Source organism: Haliotis cracherodii, unplaced genomic scaffold (assembly GCF_022045235.1).
Source record: "Haliotis cracherodii isolate W230 unplaced genomic scaffold, xgHalCrac1.p SCAF_6, whole genome shotgun sequence".
NCBI classification, from domain to species: Eukaryota; Metazoa; Mollusca; class Gastropoda; order Lepetellida; family Haliotidae; genus Haliotis; species Haliotis cracherodii.
The window spans coordinates 13,896,674-13,916,637 of NW_027266319.1; the positions used below are offsets into that span (position 1 = coordinate 13,896,674).

Below are 19,964 nucleotides of genomic sequence, written 5' to 3' on the forward strand. Positions count from 1 at the left end.
CCACATGTGTAAAAACTAGTGGGTAACAGAAATTTGAATGCCCAGATAGAATTACTGATACCCAATGATTTTAAAATGCATGGGTAAAATACCCACAACACCAAAAGCTTATCTGGAGCTCTGGTGGGATATCTGTCCATATCTGCTGGGGCATGTTTCGAAGTACCTGGAGTCAAAGGCACCTATCCATCTCATCCCATGATGACATTCACATTGTTTTGTCGAAGAAAATCCAGAACAAGTTGAGCAATATGAGGCCGGGCGTTGTCATGTTGAAAGGTAATGCCTGGGCCATGACGACGCAAAAACGGTAGAACAACAGGGTCAATGATCTCGTCACGGTAGTGCTGTCCATTGAGATTTCCCTCTACCACTATCGAACAGGACCTCTGTCCTGCTGTTATCCCACCCCATACCATAACGCTGCCGCCCCCAAACCGATCTTCTTCCATGACACAATGATTGACGTAACATTCACCTGGACGTCGGTACACTCGAATCCGTCCATCGCTGTGACTGAGGTGAAAACGAGACTCGTCAGTGAATAGAACTTGTCCCCACTGCATGGCCGTCCAACGTAGATGCTGTCTGCACCACTGTAGATGTGCTTGACAGTGGTTTCCTGTCAAAATGGGACATCTGGCGGGTCTTCTGGCGACAATCCCTGCACATCTCAGGAGACGACGTACGGTTTGTGAAGTTATTCGTCGAAGGCCAGGGATGCTTCTTGCAGTCACTGTTGCTGGCCGAATTTGATTTTGTAGGTGTGTTGTTCGAATCCAGTTGTCTTGTCGATTATTGGTTACGCGTGTCCTGTCACACCGAGGATGGTCTCTGACTGTATTCGTCTGTTGCCAACGTTGCCATAAACACCAAATGTTGTTTCTGTGGACGTTAAATTGTCTTGCAACATCACGCTGACTCGATCCTGCTTCAAGCATACCAATGGCTCGCATACGCTCATTTTTGGACAGACATGGCATTTCGTAATGTTGCGTAATTTTGTTGTTTTTCTGAGTGGTTGTTGTCAGCACGATGCATATGGAATCCCGTTAACGCACCCATTCTTGAGGAGTGAAATGCATGGGGCTTGCATAAAAGTCAACTTTTGCATGGAATGAATGCTTTTCTGTAGCAGTTGCGTTTTTGTGACTTGATTCCATACATGTACTACAATATTGAAAAGTAAACTTTACTTGTTTGAAAAATACACAAACTTATTGGTGTCACAGGAACTTTTGTTGTTGAGTATACATCAATATACGTACCCTTGGCAAGCCTCAGCGTTTGAAACTTTTAGTTATGATTGTATTTTAATCATGGAAAATAAATCAACATACGTACCCATGTCAAGCCTCGATCAGCGTTTTAAACTTTTAGTTACAATTGTATTTTTATCATGGAAAATACATTGATATACGTATCCTTGGCAAGCCTCAGCGTTTGAAACTTTTAGTTACGATTGTATTTTAATCATGGAAAATAAATCAACATACGTACCCATGTCAAGCCTCGATCAGCGTTTTAAACTTTTAGTTACAATTGTATTTTTATCATGAAAAATACATTGATATACGTATCCTTGGCAAGCCTCAGCGTTTGAAACTTTTAGTTACGATTGTATTTTAATCATGGAAAATAAATCAACATACATACCCATGTCAAGCCTCGATCAGCGTTTTAAACTTTTAGTTACAATTGTATTTTTATCATGGAAAATACATTGATATACGTATCCTTGGCAAGCCTCAGCGTTTGAAACTCTTAGTTACGATTGTATTTTAATCATGGAAAATACATCAACATACGTACCCTTGGCAAGCCTCAGCTTTTCAAACATTTAGTTACAATTGTGTTTTTATCATGGAAAATACATGAATATACGTACCCTTGGCAAGCCTCTGCATTTTAAACTTTTATTCTCCTAAGGAGATATTGCTTGATCTCACAAGGCCAGTTTTGGATGATAGATCCCAGAATTCTCATATCCATTACTTGTTTCAGACTTCACCCCATCTCATGGCATTAGCTGTCAATTCTCGTGACCTTGACGTTTGATCCAGCGACCTTGATGTGACAGGTGAGTCATACTTTATAGAAACAAGACAAAAATAACTTGGTTATGAAAACCTTTTTTTCTTCAGTTATTTTGGACATGAACCTTATTCAAATACAAAGAATGGCATCTACAGACCTACTTTGAATAAACTTAATTACTGTTGACATAAAAGGATATAAAGAAAAGGGAGCATTTAAGCCAATGTTTCAGATTTTAAATCAGATTTCATTTTGATTGCACTTTGATGATGCAATTACTTTTAAAACATTTAACCTGTCCATTCAGCATCAACAGGAATTTGGGACATGTAGAAACTCTGAACTTGACGTAATCACGTTCAAGCCTGATTAGTCTTGTACAGATCACTTCAGCTGTGATCAGCTCATGGAATGGAACATCTGCTTTTGAAGCATGTCAGTTTCAACTGTAATTACAGATTCTCTGTTAAACACTCGTCAATTTCTGTGTTGATTTCAATGTCAGGTAATTGGTAGATGGAAAGTCAACCAAGCACTCGTTTGGATAACATGTAGGGTCATTCATCACTCGCTTTCAAACTGCTGCCGAGTTTTTTAGCCCGAGCTCATTAGCTACTGCACATGCATGTTCTATGGACCAAGAGGTGATATCTTCTCCCCTCTTGTGAGTTCAACGGGGAATGTGAACTGTCATAAAGTATTAACCCACGAGGAATTTATTGCACTTCTTAAAATCAATTCAAAGGCAACTGTTACGTGAATAAAGTAATTTTGAAAACGGAGGTCATTCCTGAATGGATTCATCATTATCTTTCAATTTCTTTCCACACTTTGGGTATTGATTATTCTTTGCTTATAAAGCAATTTAAATTTTATTTTAAAAATGTGACCTTGTGTTTTTGGAGTGTTCTGAGTGTTTAGTGGAACATCATTACGTGACATCTGTGGCAGGAGAAATTATTTACAAGTTTGATATCACATCATTAAGGGCAGAGTGTTCATCAGTTTGGTGCCAGATTTCTGTATTTTGTGTCTGTCATTCATCCATGAATTTATTGACCAACTGACCAGTCACAATGTCAATGCAGACCAAGGAGGCAATGTTTTTGGAACTTTGCTGATCTTTTTAGAAATCTTTCTCGTAACTTGTACTTTTTAGTCAGATGGTCAGGCTCTGTAACTTTGTAAATGGCATGTGAGATAGGGCTGGGACGGGTAACTCGAATACTCGGGTCGGGTGGGTACTGAGTAGAACCCAGGTGCCCACAGGACTACCCGGACTTGTGGCTAGCTACGTGATATATTGTTTAATGGCAAAAAGTATCTAGAACTCTATGGTTACACGAGAAGTGACTCATGTTTGCATTTCTTTCTGACTATGCACACATTCTTTCTGACTTTACTCAGTATATGTCTGAATTAAGATAAAACTTCAGTCAACTTCAGTGTATGCATGACCAGATCAGACATTTTGTAGAGTCGGGTTATAGAGGGATGGGTACCCAGGTAGGGTCAGGTAAAAGGGGGGTGGGTACCCGGGTAGGGTCGAGTAATAGGGGGTCAGGTACCCGGTTAGAGTCAGGTAATAGAAGGGTTGGTACCCCGGTAGGGTCAGGTAATAGGGGTAAGGGTACCTGGGTATTGTCAGGTAATAGGGGGTAGGGTCAGGTAATAGAATGGTTGGTACCCGGGTAGGGTCGGGTAATAGAAGGGTTGGTACCCGGGTAGGGTCAGGTAATAGAAGGGTTGGTACCCGCGTAGGGTCGGGTAATAGGGGTAAGGGTACCTGGGTATTTTCAGGTAATAGGGGGGTGGGTACCCGGGTAGGGTTGGGTAAAAGGGGGTAGGGTACCCGGGTAGGGTTGGGTAATAGGGGTTAGGGTACCTGGGTATTGTCGGGTAATAGAGGGGTGGGTACCCTGACCATGTGAAGCATTGCTCATAATATCAACCCTTGATTTGTCTCAGCCAGACTCAGTTATAGACAGACGACCATGATATCCTGTTTGTTCCAAGAAAAGTGTCATTTCTATTCTTTTTTAAAATGAAAATGATCTCATTTGTCTTGTCAAGGGCATGCTCTAAGGGTCCCACATATTTGCAAATAGAATTAGCACTGCAGGAGGTTCCTGGAAGTATGGTGCCGCCTTTTATCCCATGGCCATAAATACAAAAAGCAGACAAGTATTCAGTCCTCCTGTCCTGCGTGTTTAATGATATATTTCTAACTCTAGTCACTGCCTGTACGTAAATGCTATTAAATGATGATGGTTTATCCTCATCTATTAATTATCAAGTAAAGAGTAACTGTCTGGGTCCGAATCATTTTCTGCTCTGTATCTATGCTGGCCTTTCTAGCAATGGAGCCTGGATGAAAGCATTTCATGGGCAGGATTTGAAATCATCGAGAAACTCTCTTGGGCAATCATGGTAATAGGGTGATACTTTATAAAACATTGTTTCACTAATCTGCCCACCTTGATAACAATGAAGAGAGAGAAATATACTGAACTGCAAAAGAAACATCACTTCATGAAAATACTTCATGAAAGTTTTCCATTGAAATATCAATGCATTTTTTGGAGGTATCTCCCTTTTGACATTAGCCTGCATCCAAATTTAATGTTAACAGCCAAAAAGTGCCATAAATATGGATATATGGGTCACCAAGACACAGCTAATTAAACAACCATGGTACAAATTCTGGGGCGGTCGGGTAGCCTAGTGGTTAAAGCGTTTGCTCGTCACACCAAAGACCCAGGTTCGATTCCTGACATGGGTACAATGAGTGAAGCCCATTTCTGGTGTCCCCCGCCGTAATATTGCTAAAAACAGCGTAAAACCATACCCGGTCACTCACTCACTGGTACAAAGTCTCGAATGCTCTCCATGAAAATAAATCACTTCCGTTTCCTTGTGCCTTTTCGATAAACGGTACCCTAATACGTGGATCCAACATTCTTGTTTCAATACTAGCACCATGCTTTGACTTACAAAGAATCAGAAAAAACAGGCTTGAGGAAGACTGCATGAAGTCATGTTTCTTTTGCAGTTCAGTATATATATATCAAAACTTTCAAGCTTTTTTAGTATTTGATTTTGTGTTTTTTATCGCCACTGCACCAAGTGCAGACTGCAGTTATCAACTGACTGCACAGCAGATAAACTGGCTGCACCACGTACTTTACTGGAAAATTAAACGTGTGTATATAGCGCAGATTGGCAATCTGTAGAGTACATAACAGCATGTAAACATGAACATTGAGCAATATGAAAGAAATTACTTACATTTCAATTTGTTTAGATCTTGAATACATGGTTATTACTTGAAGCGAGTGATATTTATAAGCTTGTTGGTGGAATATTTTACTGTCTGCACTCAGTGCAGTCTGTTTATCAATTGAATCTGCACAAGACGATTTTGACCTGTACCAGTACAGTCGTGTTGATGGGAAATCAACTCACTTCAAACTTCAATATTTTTGGCCATGCTGTAAATACAACAAGGCAGTTTCACAAACACTGCCCACATAACAATATCCCTTGGAGTGAGTGAGTGAGTGAGTGAGTTGGGTTTAACACCACTTATAACAATATTCCAGTTATATCGCGGCATGTCAGCTTAATGTGGGAGGAAAGCCCGAAGTGATACCGGTCTCAGACGTTTACCATTTCGGTGAAACCAAGGAGCACGGGTATGGTGCTGAGATACCAAGAAACATAATCGGGGTGAACCAGGATTCGAACCCACAATCATAGGTTTATAGCGTGCACAGCGAATCACGGCACCTTAGATAACTCACCAGGGCCACCAGGGCCACCAGGGCCCCCATATCTCTTGGAGGACAAAATAAAAGACTTATATGTCTTTTAATTTTTTTATTTTTTGGGGTACCAAGTCAGGATTTTTCACATTCATAAACCAAGATCAAGATCAAGATCAAGGTCTCTCTTTGCTAGAGTTCTAAGTATTCTGAAAATGATACTACTAAATGTTTCCTCAATTTATTTCCTCAACTCATGCCTAACAAGGTATATACCAGTAATAGCCTATACCGGCTAAGGCACAAGATTGTGGACCTCACTTCGCTTGTAAATATAAAACGTCAATGCCAGAAAATTATCTCGATTATCTGCCCAAACAAATTCCATTGGGTGTAAAAGGCAAGAAATTGGTGTAAATTATATGAATGGAGCGCTGAAAGTCAATGATGGCACGAGGTATTTGTGAAAACTCATAGTGCAGGTTAGCAAGTACAGTGAAATCCTTTACTACTGAGTAACACAGCAGTGTTTTATCAACATTAGCATTTAGGCAACCAAATGTTCCAGCAAGTTTTGTGTTTTCAATTGCATGACGATCAAAATGATTCATGTAACAATTACGTTGAAGCAGCGATTTCTCAGGCCACTAAATATTCACTCAACCAATACCAGCTGTCAGGAAAACATAATCCCCTTGATAGTATCCCAGCTTACAGGGCCGCCTCTTGTTTTTTCAAAATGGAACCATTTTTGGTGAATTGAAACTTTTTTGCTTTGATTTATGGCATACAAAATAAGCGTATCGGTTTGCTATTTGTTCTGTGTCACTGATCGTGTTTGAAATAGTAACCCCTTCACACTTGTGCCATTAAATTTAATGAATTTCAGTTTTGTTCTCGCCTGGTTTATTGTTGTATAGATGAGACATTTGATTAGCACAGTTCTCCTCTTTTTAACATTTTACTGCAGTGTTTGATGGAATTGATGAAGTAGAATTTACACACATTATTGTAGAGAGGCTGAAGAGCTCCTTGATGTCCATGATCTTTCTCTAGGGTGATTAAACTGAGCTTAGTCAGTTCCATATCATTGACAATATAATGCTACACTTTCGTTTCAGCCCCGCCACAGGCCAGGAAACTTCAGTGTATTTATTTAAAGGAGCAAAGTGATTTTTTGCTCTTGCTAATGGAAGCAGATATTGGGTATTTTAAGCACTTTTTGCAAGTGTACCAATAATCAGATTCCTTTATGCCAGAAGGGAACAAAATTGGTCATGACTGACCCAAGGTTTCTGTAAAATGTGACAGAAGATGACGATTGAGTGGTTAATTAAAACCAAAGTTTTCTGCCATTTCATAGCTGACAGATCTCCAGCTCATCCCATTCAATAGGCATGTGAAGGGCCTGTGGGCTAGTGTTGCAGCTAAAGTACTCACGGAAATAAAAAAAAACCTGTTTTTTTACCTCAGATCTTAAATAAATGCAGTTAATATACAAAATATGTAAATATTCAAACAACTAAATTAGTACTAATTGGGCCGTGGCACAAAAACAGCGTATCAAATGTTTTTATGCCTTATTACACGTAAAAGTGTGTAAAAATGTGAATAAAACAGACTATTGTGAAACAGGGCATAACCAGGTGTAAGTAGATCATGGTGACCTATGACACCTTGACGACAGGTGAGAACAGGTGCATAATGCCTATAGTCTGTTTCTGCTATGTCAATTTGGACTTAGTTTTATTTTTGAATGTTGAAAGTGCCGACAAATTACCTCCTGTAAAGTACATTTTGTATTGTTCACTGAGATCAAACTAGCAAATCCAGACTAGTACTTTTCGAATTGTTATGTCATTTCATATTTACAGCTACGTAACACTTTGTGTCGCTTTTTAAATTGAGAAAAACAGGTTTTTTTCATTTCCGTGAGTACTTTAGTTGCTCCAGAGACCATGAATTGGTCTGAGATGATATAAGTTTATGTCTCTGTCTCTTATTTCAGCTTCTTGTCCAGAAGTGACCCACTGAACTGATATTTTTGTAGGTGTTGAGGGAGCGTACTTTTGTTACAAACATCAAAATTACAAAATCACACATTTTTTCTACTTTTTTTTTCACAGAATCTCAAATGTTAGAATTGTTTAATCATATGTATTAATTTCATCCATGGTTAGCAAACCTCAATTTTCAAAACAGTACATTTATTTCATAATGACAGAAAGATGGTGCTAATGGTAGAAACGTTTTTCTGTCAGTTTTAAAATGAAATCACATCATCATCACCCAAAGTGTTTGATGTTTGCTCAAATTAACCAGTTCAGTGAAATAATTTCTAAAATGCAATGATTAATTTGTTTGGCTGTGAAACGTACATTATCTGCTTCTGTGACTCTACTTCTTTACCTACAGGTAATCTATCACCTTTCATTCTTGACTGCCCATGGGGCACAATCTGTGAAACCATTATTTCCTACTTACCCTTTTAGCAAAATAATGTCTGAAAAACATTGTACCGGTAGTTAAAGCACTGGCATAGTCAGATTTTTGTCGATAATGATTATGTCTGTGATGAATGTGATAGCAATGTCAATAATTACTTTGATGATGATGATGATGATGATGATGATGATGATGATGATGATGTTGTTGTTGTTGTTGTTGTTGTTGTTGTTGTAGTGGTGGTGGTGGAGAATGACAATAATTGCATTGATGATGATGATGAGGATGTTGTTGTTGTTGTTTTTGATGTAGTGGTGGTGGTGGAGAAATGACAATAAATACATTGATGATGATGATGATGATGATGATGATGATGATGTTGTTGTTGTAGGGGTGGTGGTGGTGGGGGGAAAATGACAATACATACATTGATGATGAAGACGTGACAATGATTGCATTGATGATGATGATGATGATGATGATGATGATGATGATGACTACTATCTTTATCATATCCATTCACCAGCAACATATTTGCTAGGTTAAAGAATTATTTTTTCTGTCTCCCTGAATAATTAATATTTAAAAATATTTTTTGGTCAAGCCTTGTAAATCATTGATAACATATTTTGCAAGACATTTCTATTCAAACAAACTTGTTCCTGACATGGGAAAAAGTCATTATGATTCTCAAACAGTAAATGTTTGCTTCATGGTGATTTAATACAAGACCCACAGGCTTAAAGCAGTCTAATGAGGATCAGCTGCATGGCCCAGGCTGACTTACTTACAGATTACCTTTATGTAGTTTGAGCACTGCTGACTGCCAGCGTTCTTGGACAGTAGGGGAAATGGCTGACCTAGTCATCAAAGCCGACACAGTTTGCTTCTTTGGCATGCCAGAAACCTATAATCATTTGTCCGAATCCCGGTTAGCGCCGATTATGTTTCTAGGTTTGTGAGCACCATACCCATGCTTGCGGGTTTCACCAAATTGGTAAATGTCCAAGACCTGAATCACTTCGGGTTTTCCTCCCTCATCGAGCTGACATGCTTACATACAGATCGACCACTTCAATGGTCTAGTGGATGGAGCGTCTGCCTGGGGGGTGGAAGGATGGTTGTACCAGAAGACGTTAAAAGATGGTACTTGTTGTTATCCAGCCTGAACTAAAACAGGGACTGATTTGCTCAGAATCAGTATACTGTCTGAGTGGGGTATTCATGCTAAACTGCGGCATGGTATCTCAGTGGGCTAGCACTATAAATCGGCATCAATCCGGACCAGTACAAGCAGCCACATATACACACACACACGTGCATGCATTTCGCCATATAAGTGCAATAATCTGGTACATGACGTTAAACCCCATTTCATCACAACACTTACAGATCACCTTAATATTGCTGGAATGTTGATGACTGCCAACGTTTTTGAACATGTGGTTCTTTGTCCCTGCTATCAACCACTGCAAGGCCCGGGCTTGAATATTTAACAGTCGCTGGAATATTGCTGACTGTTGTGTAAAACAATATTCACTCACTAACATCAACAGTGGCTGCAAGTCCTGGAATGGATGACTACAGAAATATCAACAGTGATCTGGCAGACTCATCCTAGACATTATTGCTCATAGAAGTGAATGGTGGCTCTCTGGTTAACACAGACCTGTGTTCCATTCCCCACATAAGTACAATGTGCTTGGTGTCCCCTTTCCATGATGTGGCTGGGGGAATGCTCAAACCAGTGTAAATTTCACTCAATCTCTCGCTCACTCACTCACTCACTCACTCACTCACTCATCCAACCAAAGCTCACTCACTCACCCATCCACAGCTCACTCACTCACTCACACACCCTGCCACCCACAGCTCACTCAGTCACTCACTCACTCACCAAACCACAACTCACTCACTCACACACCCTGCCACATGTCACTCACTCACTCACCCAACCACAGCTCACTCACTCACTTACTCACTCACTCACCCTGCTATCCACAGCTAACTCTCTCTCCCTGCTATCCACAGCTAACTCACTCATGGCTCACTCACTCACTCACTCACTCACTCACTCACTCACAGCTCACTCACTCACTCACTCACTCACAGCTCACTCACTCACTCACCCACTCACTCACGGCTCACTCACTCACTCACCCATACACCCCTTCCACTCACTCACTCAATCACTCACAGCTCACTCACTCACCCACCCTGCCACCCACAGCTCACTCACTCACAGCTCGTTCACTCACTCACTCACGGCTCACTCACTCACTCACTCACCCATACACCCACCCACCCACTCACTCACTCACCCACCCCTTCCACTCACTCACTCAATCACTCACAGCTCACTCACTCACCCACCCTGCCACCCACAGCTCACTCATTCAGCCACCCACAGATCACTCACTCACTCACTCACTCTCTCACTCACAGCTCACTCACTCACTCACTCACCCACTCACTCACAGCTCACTCACTCACTTACTCACCCAACCACAGCTCACTCACTCACTCACCCACTCACTCACAGCTCACTCACTCACTCACCCAGCCACAGCTCACTCACTCACTCACTCATACACCCACAGCTCACTCACTCACTCACTCATACACCCACAGCTCACTCACTCACTCACTCACTCACTCAAAACCCACTCACCCACACCTCAGAAGACATTCAGTAACTGATTAACCTTAAAAGACATTACAACATAAAAATGATAAAGGACCCATAGAATTTAATTTTTTTGTCATTACCCATAGAATTGAAAGTTTTTGTCATTATCAAATACTCTAACATAATCAGCTTATGTCTGACATCAAAAGTCTTCTACAAAGAGATAACAAAAAATAATTTCTGTTGTTGTCACTTTTGAAGTTTGGATCAAAGAACCTTTTTTCTAAATGTTGGAAAATTGCATATATATGTTGTCAGTGTCACAGCGCCCCACAACACATTCTGTAATCCATGGAGGTTTGTTCGCTCACCAATCCAGCATGTGCAATCAGAGAATTTCATTGTTATGTAATATTGACAGAAACGCCAGCCATATTCTAGGAGATAATGTCAACAAATGTCAAACTCAACAAGGTCTTTCCATGTAATTTGCAATTCCTATGAAATCCCATAGCCCTTATATTGCCTCAGGGACTCTGTATCCACCTTCCATAAATATCTCCTTTCAATCAAGCTCCTATTTTCATTACATTCTTCGTGCACACAGTTGTCAGGCTATTTTTTTCTCTTGTGAAATAACCGTCTTTTGTCACATTTTCCAGTTGCTCAACTATCAGTAGGCTGTGTGTACCCTTGCTAATATGCTCTAAATCTGGTTATTTCATGTTATTTCTTGTCATATTCATCGTTGTAAGTATTACTATCCAATAATTTAGATGGGGTTACCGTGTTAGTCTGGCCTGGTATTTATACCACCATTACAAACAGACCGCCTCCGTGGTCTAGTGGTAGAGTGTCTGCCCGGAGAGCGAAAGGTCCGGGATTTGAACCCCGGCCACGTCATACCAAAAGACGTTAAAAGATGGTACTTGTTGTTACCCTGCCTGATGCTTGGCATTAAGGGGCTAAAACACACACACACACACACACACACACACACACACACACAAACACACACACACACACACACACACACACACACACACACACACACACACACACACACACACCTGCAAGAATTATGTTGAGAAATGTGAGCAAAAACATGTCTGTCCTTTCATGGAAATCTTGCTAAAGTACGAAACCAATTAGGTGTTCGGAAATAGGTGGGAGTTTACAGACGAGGTAATGGAAGTCACGCTTTACTGAGGATTTGTTTTCATTTGGAATGTAGCTGAATTCTATTGTTGAAGACATCACCTACTGGTATGAAGCAGAATTTGAATTTTGATTCACTCATCCCTCGAAATATCAGCAATGCCATCATAACTGTTCGAAATTAGGGTACGTCAGGATATGTGTGGTGTCTGCAGGCAATGAGTGATAAAGATCTATAAAGAAATACAGGTATACCATTTGAAAAGGATCCGTTGGGTTAATATGCACAGTATTGTTATACTTTTATGGTTTTGAATTTCTCATGCACATTTGTATGCAAGAAACTGAAATTTAATCAGGTAATGGTGATTTATTTTGTGTAATTTATGTATATTTCAAGCTCATTTGGAGCTTTGCAAACATATTACTTTTTTGTGATAACCAGACACTGAAAGAGATTTCAAATTTTTCATCAGCGACTCAAACCAATTAGCTTGATGTGATCCTGACCTACTACAGCAACTTGATGTATGAAACAAACATTCGAAGTGATATACAAGAACATATCACTTCTTTGATTGGTCTCAGAGCGTCTTTTTCATTTCTCCTGTCTCTTTCATCCATGGTTTCAAAAAGATTCTGGTCATTCTTCACACACAATTTCATTTACTGGGATTAGCTACGGCCCTTGATTTGTTCCTTGTTACTTGATCTCTTGGGCAATGCCTGTGAGCCATTTTCAACCATTGGGCAACAGAACCCTGGCTTTGAATTGTGTTTGCTTTGGTACATATCTAATCAAATTACGTTTCGCTTTAACCGAAATAGCAGCAGAATTAGTTTCCTGGGATAAAGGTATAACTGACATAATTTTGTCAGTGTCTGTTTTTGAAAGGCTGTCCCCTTTGGTACAGATATCCCTGCTGTGGTTATTTGAAGTTGCTTGAGCTTTGAATACAAAGGCTGTCATCAAGTTTTACCAAGCAGCTTCCGGACCGGAAATATGTAACAGTGGCATTTCATACTGTGGTTAATTTATGTTGCTTGGAGTTTTTAAGCAAGTTATCATCAAGTGTTTTCAAATTTCTTCAAGACCTGAAATGTCAGTTAACAATGAAATTCCCGTGTGTCGTGATACAACGGTAGTAAACGCTAAGAGATTGTATTGGTTGAGTGAATTTTCCAATATGTTACAGTATTTCAGTTCCATTGTAAGATATTGTCTTAATATGGTGTAACAGATCTTCATCAACCCATGCCTGTCGTAAAAGGCGACTAAGGGATCGGGTGGTCAGACTCGCTGACTTGGTTGATGCATGTCATCGTATCCCAGTTGCATAGATTGATGCTCTTGATGTCTGGTTTTGATTGATTGATTGTCTGGTTAAGACTCGGATGTTTACAGACCCCCGTCATATAGCTGGAATATTGCTTAGTGCGGCGTTAAACAACAAACAAACAAACAAACACAAGAGGAAAGCTCATAGTTGCACAGGTCGTACATGTTTGCACTTTTGTGAAAGCCAAGGGTTTCAGTGTGCTACAGTCACTGCTTATGGTACCCGTGCTGCCTTTTGAAATTATACTTAGCTGTTAGTATTTGAAATCATAGGTCTATTACAATCACAGGTTTTGTATTTTGTAAATCATTCTAATCTGTATGATTGTGTTTATCAATTTAAAGGGGCGGTCAGGTAGCCTAGTGGTGAAAGCATTCGCTCGTCACGACGGAGACCCGGGTTCGATTCCCGACATGCGCACAATGTGTGAAGCCCATTTCTGGTGTCCCCCGCCGTGATATTGCTGGAATATTGCTAAAAGCGGCGTAAAATTTAAAGCCACATAAAACATGTTTATTGTTTCTTTTTATATAAGAAACACAAACTCTTTCCATGATCATAATTAATTTCTATAATAAGCAGCATCTGTTGTATAATTCCGACTACCAGTATGTCATGAGCACATATCACAAACACATGCAAAGGCAAGTCAAGTGGTAATCTTACAAAAACACGGGGAACGAAATTGCACTGGATCCAGTTTCTCAATGAGTATTTTCAGCTTTTTGATTACATTTAGCTGTGAGTTATGGATAGTGATCCCCTACGGATAAATATAGCACAAATCCTGTGGGCATTGTCTTGGGAGATACACATTGGCTTTAGTCAGTATTCTTTGACAATGTTTGAGATGCTTTTGGTTCACCATGACAGTCATATTGTGTGAACACTGTGAGATATGGTTGCCATGCATGTGTTGGGGGTTTGTGCGGATTTTGTCACTGGTCAATCATAAATCTTAATCGGTTCTCTTTTTTGTGTAGTTTCCAGTATTGTTTGAGATTTGATTTGAAATATTGAAGAATCTTATTCCATAAATGAAAATGCTTGATTGTCAGCATATTGTTCATGAATTTGTTTATTTGTAATTATTTGTAATGGAGAAATCTCTTGAATCTGTTCTGATTCCAGAAGTAGAATCAATGAACCACAAAAGCACTTCTTGATTCTACTACCAGAATCAACAGATTCAAGAGATTCAATTAATTTCTCTATGATTGTGAAGATCTGGGGTAAACAGGTCTAAGGCGACTATGCTTGTCATTAGAGGCGACAAACGAGATCTGGTTGTCAGACTCACTGATTTGGTTGATGCATGTCATTGTATCCCAATTGCTCGGATCGATGCTCATAATGTCAATCACTGGATTGTCTGGTCCAGACTCGGGTATTTACAGACCGCCGTCATATAGCTGGAATTGGAATGTGGCGTTAAACAACAAACAAAACAAACTCTATTATTTTACATAATGACCTATTTTTCCATCAGTTTTACTTGTTTAAAATAGAATGCACGTTAAGAATTGCCTTTGAATTCCTGGCTCAAAAACAACTGTAACAATAGCGTGACTTCATCACAATGGTTTAAATATCAAAGTAATCATGACACATTCTCATGAAAATAAATAGCATATCTCTGGGAAAAAGTAAAATCTGCGATGTAGCATAGAATTAACTTAAAGAGTTGAACGTGAAAAGTTGTTTGAAGTTAATATTTTTGTCAAATCTATGGCAACAAGACCAACAACCAGGCAGCACGTAAACACCATTTTAAGAATCCTGATAAATATTTTCTTGTACACGTAGCTTGAATTGTACATTTTGCCCCTTTGTAGAGCTTTTGTAGCTCAATTTGAAAGATATCTGCACAATGGTTTTATTATCATATCTGCAGACACATTACTAGTACCTTACTAATGTCATACTCTTAGTAATCAATAATTTGTAGTGATGACGACTGCCCTCGTGGTCTATTGGATAGAGCTTTTGCTCCAAGGGTGGAAGGTTGGTTGACAAAGTATACAAAAGGTGATGGATAACAGCTTCTTTATCATATGGGGGGCATGGGTGGCCCCGTCGTCTAAGGCGCAGTGATTTGCTATGCAGAGTTGCATCCCTTGGGTATGCCAAAAACCCATGATTGTGGGTTCGAATCCCGGTTCGCCCCGATTATGTTTCTAGGTTTGTCAGCACCATACCCATGCTCGTGGGTTTCACCGAAGTGGTAAACGTCCGAGACTTGCATCACTTGGGGCTTTCCTCCCACATTAAGCTGACACGCCGGGATATATCTGGAATACTGTTAAAAGCGGCGTTAAACCCAACTCACTCACTCTTTATTATACTGTTATAATGACATTTCAGTATGGATCTTCAAACTCATGTTAATATCTCTCATGTATGATAAGTGTCGTTACTGTACAATGTTCATAAGTCATTATTGTTTGACCATGGTATAAGGATCCATACTGTAATGTCGCTATTACAGAATAATAAAGAAGTTGTTATCCATAAACTTATATCTACTTTGCCATCCGTCATCTGCTAAGAAATGCCTATCAAATAAGGAAGGTCAGTTGTTTGATTCCCCCTTTTGCGTCATACCAGAAGTAAAAGGATGGTACTTGTTGTTTCCCAGCCTGGTGCTCCATATTAAGGGGATCAAACAAGGACTGGTTGGGCTCGGAGCCAGTATACTGTGTCTGAGAGGGGTATGCAGCATGTTATCTCAGTATTGAGCAGTAGTAAACACACACACGCAGACACACACAAACGCACACGCACACACACACAGACAGAGAGAGACACAGACACACACACACAGACACACACAGAGACAGACACACACACACAGACAGACAGACAGACAGACACACACACTCAGATACAGATACACACACAGACAGACACACACACACTCACACACACACACACACACACACACACACACACACACACACAAATGATTCTGTAAACAGGTTTAGACAGACTCCTAATGCTAACATTACATCGGCCATCAGGAATTCTGTCTGTTCGTGGCAGTTGTCTACAGAGCACTGAATATGTTCTACGATAATTTTTGTGCAAGTAATTGGAAACAGGTTTTTCATGTCATGTGGACAATCACTTACTATGACTCATCCTTCTATTTCAGGCAGTAGAAGTCAGATGTGAAGATGCAGAAACAGTATTTTCTTTTGAAGTAATACCATCGCTCGCAACCTAAAAACAAGTGTCCTGCTGAAGTAATACCATCACTCACAGCCTGAAAACAAGTGTCCTGCTGAAGTAATACCATCACTCACAACCTGAAAACAAGTGTCCTGCTGAAGTAATACCATCACTCACAGCCTGAAAACAAGTGTCCTGCTGAAGTAATACCATCACTCACAACCTGAAAACAAGTGTCCTGCTGAAGTAATACCATCACTCACAACCTGAAAACAAGTGTCCTGCTGAAGTAATACCATCACTCACAGCCTGAAAACAAGTGTCCTGCTGAAGTAATACCATCACTCACAACCTGAAAACAAGTGTCCTGCTGAAGTAATACCATCACACACAACCTGAAAACAAGTGTCCTGCTGAAGTAATACCGTCACTCACAACCTGAAAACAAGTGTCCTGCTGAAGTAATACCATCACTCACAACCTGAAAACAAATGTCCTGCTGAAGTAATACCATCACTCGCAACCTGAAAACAAGTGTCCCGCTGAAGTAATACCATCACTCACAACCTGAAAACAAGTGTCCTGCTGAAGTAATACCATCCCTCACAGCCCGAAAACAAGTGTCCTGCTGAAGTAATACCATCACTCACAACCTGAAAACAAGTGTCCTGCTGAAGTAATACCATCACTCACAACCTGAAAACAAGTGTCCTGCTGAAGTAATACCATCACTCACAACCTGAAAACAAGTGTCCTGCTGAAGTAATACCATCCTTCACAGCCTGAAAACAAGTGTCCTGCTGAAGTAACAAGTTTGAGATCTTAAACACTGAGTAAAGCATCACCTAAATCTACTTAAGAAAGATAAATTAGGAAAAATAATGAAATTAAGATTGCTGCTTTAATTTCAACCAGAAAGTGATTGAACTATTCAGTTTGTCTTTCAAACTTCATAGTATATCAATATGGGAGACAGTCTTCGAATAGGTTTTAAACCCAACTTGCCCCGGTTTTATGAAATGTGTCATTAACCCTCCATGTACCATTAAATTCTGTTGTATCAAACTTTTAAAGACACCATCCGGACATTAACAGGACATATACTTAATGGGGATCTCGCGATAACCTTTAACCTGTCATTAAGCCAAACATGCCTAATCACATAGACTAATATGTTGACAAAATAGAAAAAAGCTTTTATTTTGGCGTTGGAACCTCCAAGACATGTAAAGCAGATCACAAAATACCATAAGAAGTGATGCATTTGGCAGTTATGGCTTCCCTAACTTCCAAGTCGAGAGAACAGCTACTACTCATGCCATTTGGCAGTTATGGCTTCCCAAACTTCCGAGTCGAGAGAACAGCTACTACTCATGCCATTTGGCAGTTATGGCTTCCCAAACTTCCGAGTCGAGAGAACAGCTACTACTCATGCCATTTGGCAGTTATGGCTTCCCAAACTTCCGAGTCGAGAGAACAGCTACTATTCATGCCATTTGGCAGATGACAGGAAGGGGAAAGTGCTTGTTCGTTAGAACAGAATTGTGGGAAAATTATCGGGGAATGCCGTTATTTAATGACACGTCAATGTAACTTTACACTAAGGTATCTTTAGTTAATGACAGCTTGACAGCTTTGTACAACCCATCTTAATGCCATCTATACTAATACTATAAAAATGAATGAAACTTAAGGGTTTAATGAACCAATTAGTTAATGAAAGTGTTATACAACTGATTCCTGGTCAGTCAAGTATATTCCTACATATCAAATCAATTCCTATCTTTCTGACCCGTGAAGATCCGGGGTAGAATATCTCTTCAGCAACCCATGCTTGCCGTAAAAGGCGACTATGCTTGTCGTAAGAGGCGACTAACGGGATCGGGTGGTCAGACTCGCTGACTTGGTTGATGCATGTCATCGATCCCAATTGCTCGGATCGATGCTCATGATATCAATCACTGGATTGTCTGGTCCAGACTCGATTATTTACAGACCGCGGTGGTATAGCTGGAATATGGCTAAGTGCGGCGTAAAACAACAAACCAACGTCAAGTTGACGTCAAGAAAATAACAAGAAAGTGATGAGGTCGTACAAAAAGACTGCATTGCATACTCATCATTTTGTATGTTGATGAATCCATTACAAATATTGATGACTTGAATATTGGGAACAGCAGTAACTCACCAAATGCTGTTATGTTTTTGTTTTTTAATGATTTGTTATTGAAATAAAAATATTTTTCACACCATACTCTCAATTTTGTATGTTGCAGTTACAGACACAGCCACTTATCACTTATTTACTGTAAATCGTGAAACTAATGCATCTCCAAAAGAATGCGACTGTTGGCCCCTAGCCAAAAATGAATATGAATGCGACACCCCCTCTCCTCTCAAGCATCAGTGGATTTATACTGTATCTAAAGAAAATACAGGAGAATCCTCACCTTAATCCAACCTTACATTGATCCAATCACACACCAAATAGCACAGCTTATTAGCGCCGAGTGGAGTATTTCCGCTAAAACAATACATACGTGCTGGCTCGTGTCGGCCTTTGACGCAGTCGCAGGTGTCATAAGTGATGACATAAGTGAGTAGAACTCGTCTTGACGCCAGCAGTGAAAATTCACAGGATGTTATTAGTGTTTGAATGACATTGGTGCCATTATTTGCTGTGCAGAGTTGCATCCATTTGGCATGCCAGAAACTGCTGATTGTGGGTTCAAATCCAGATTCGCCCTGATTATGTTTCTTGGTTTGCCAGCACCATCCCAATGCTGTGTTTCGCCACAGTGGTAAAAATCTGTGGTCTACATCACTTCAGGCTTTGACATGGAAAATGACATCCATAAATTCTCTTCCTTATGTGTATCACTTCTAATGCCTTTAAAAGACTGTAAAACTGTTAAAAGTGGCATTAAACCCAACTCACTCACTCACTACAGTAGAGTTCATGTATTCATGCATTTATTGAGTAGAAAAACTCTGTAAAGACATACCACTGTGCCAGCTGAAAAGGCTACATTGGGTAATTATGCATGGTATTGTTACACCACTGTGCCAGCTGAAAAGGCTACGTTGAGTAATTATGCATGGCATTGTTATACCACTGTGCCAGCTGAAAAGGCTACATTGGGTAATTATGCATGATATTGTTATACCACTGTGCCAGCTGAAAAGGCTACATTGGGTAATTATGCATGGCATTGTTATACCACTGTGCCAGCTGAAAAGGCTACACTGGGTAATTATGCATGGTATTGTTATACCCCTGTGCCAGCTGAAAAGGCTACATTGGGTAATTATGCATGATATTGTTATACCACTCTGCCAGCTGAAAAGGCTACACTGGGTAATTTCTCATGATATTGTTATACCATTGGGCCAGCTGAAAAAGGCTACGTTGGGTAATTA

General features: G+C 40.0%; 1 protein-coding gene across 3 annotated transcripts in view; it reads left to right on the plus strand.

Annotated features, from left to right (window-relative positions):
* LOC139445164 (ribonuclease P protein subunit p14-like) overlaps positions 1 to 18,782 on the plus strand; it is a 46,896-nt gene extending 28,114 nt beyond the window's left edge. For all 3 annotated transcript variants that reach the window (XM_071226277.1, XM_071226279.1, XM_071226278.1), the window contains exons 6-7: positions 2,005 to 2,080; positions 16,528 to 18,782. In XM_071226277.1, the coding sequence (XP_071082378.1) occupies positions 2,005 to 2,058 (54 nt within the window). In that variant the 3' untranslated portion in view covers positions 2,059 to 2,080; positions 16,528 to 18,782. The remainder of the gene's footprint in view (positions 1 to 2,004; positions 2,081 to 16,527) is intronic.
* Positions 18,783 to 19,964: the final 1,182 nt, after the last annotated feature.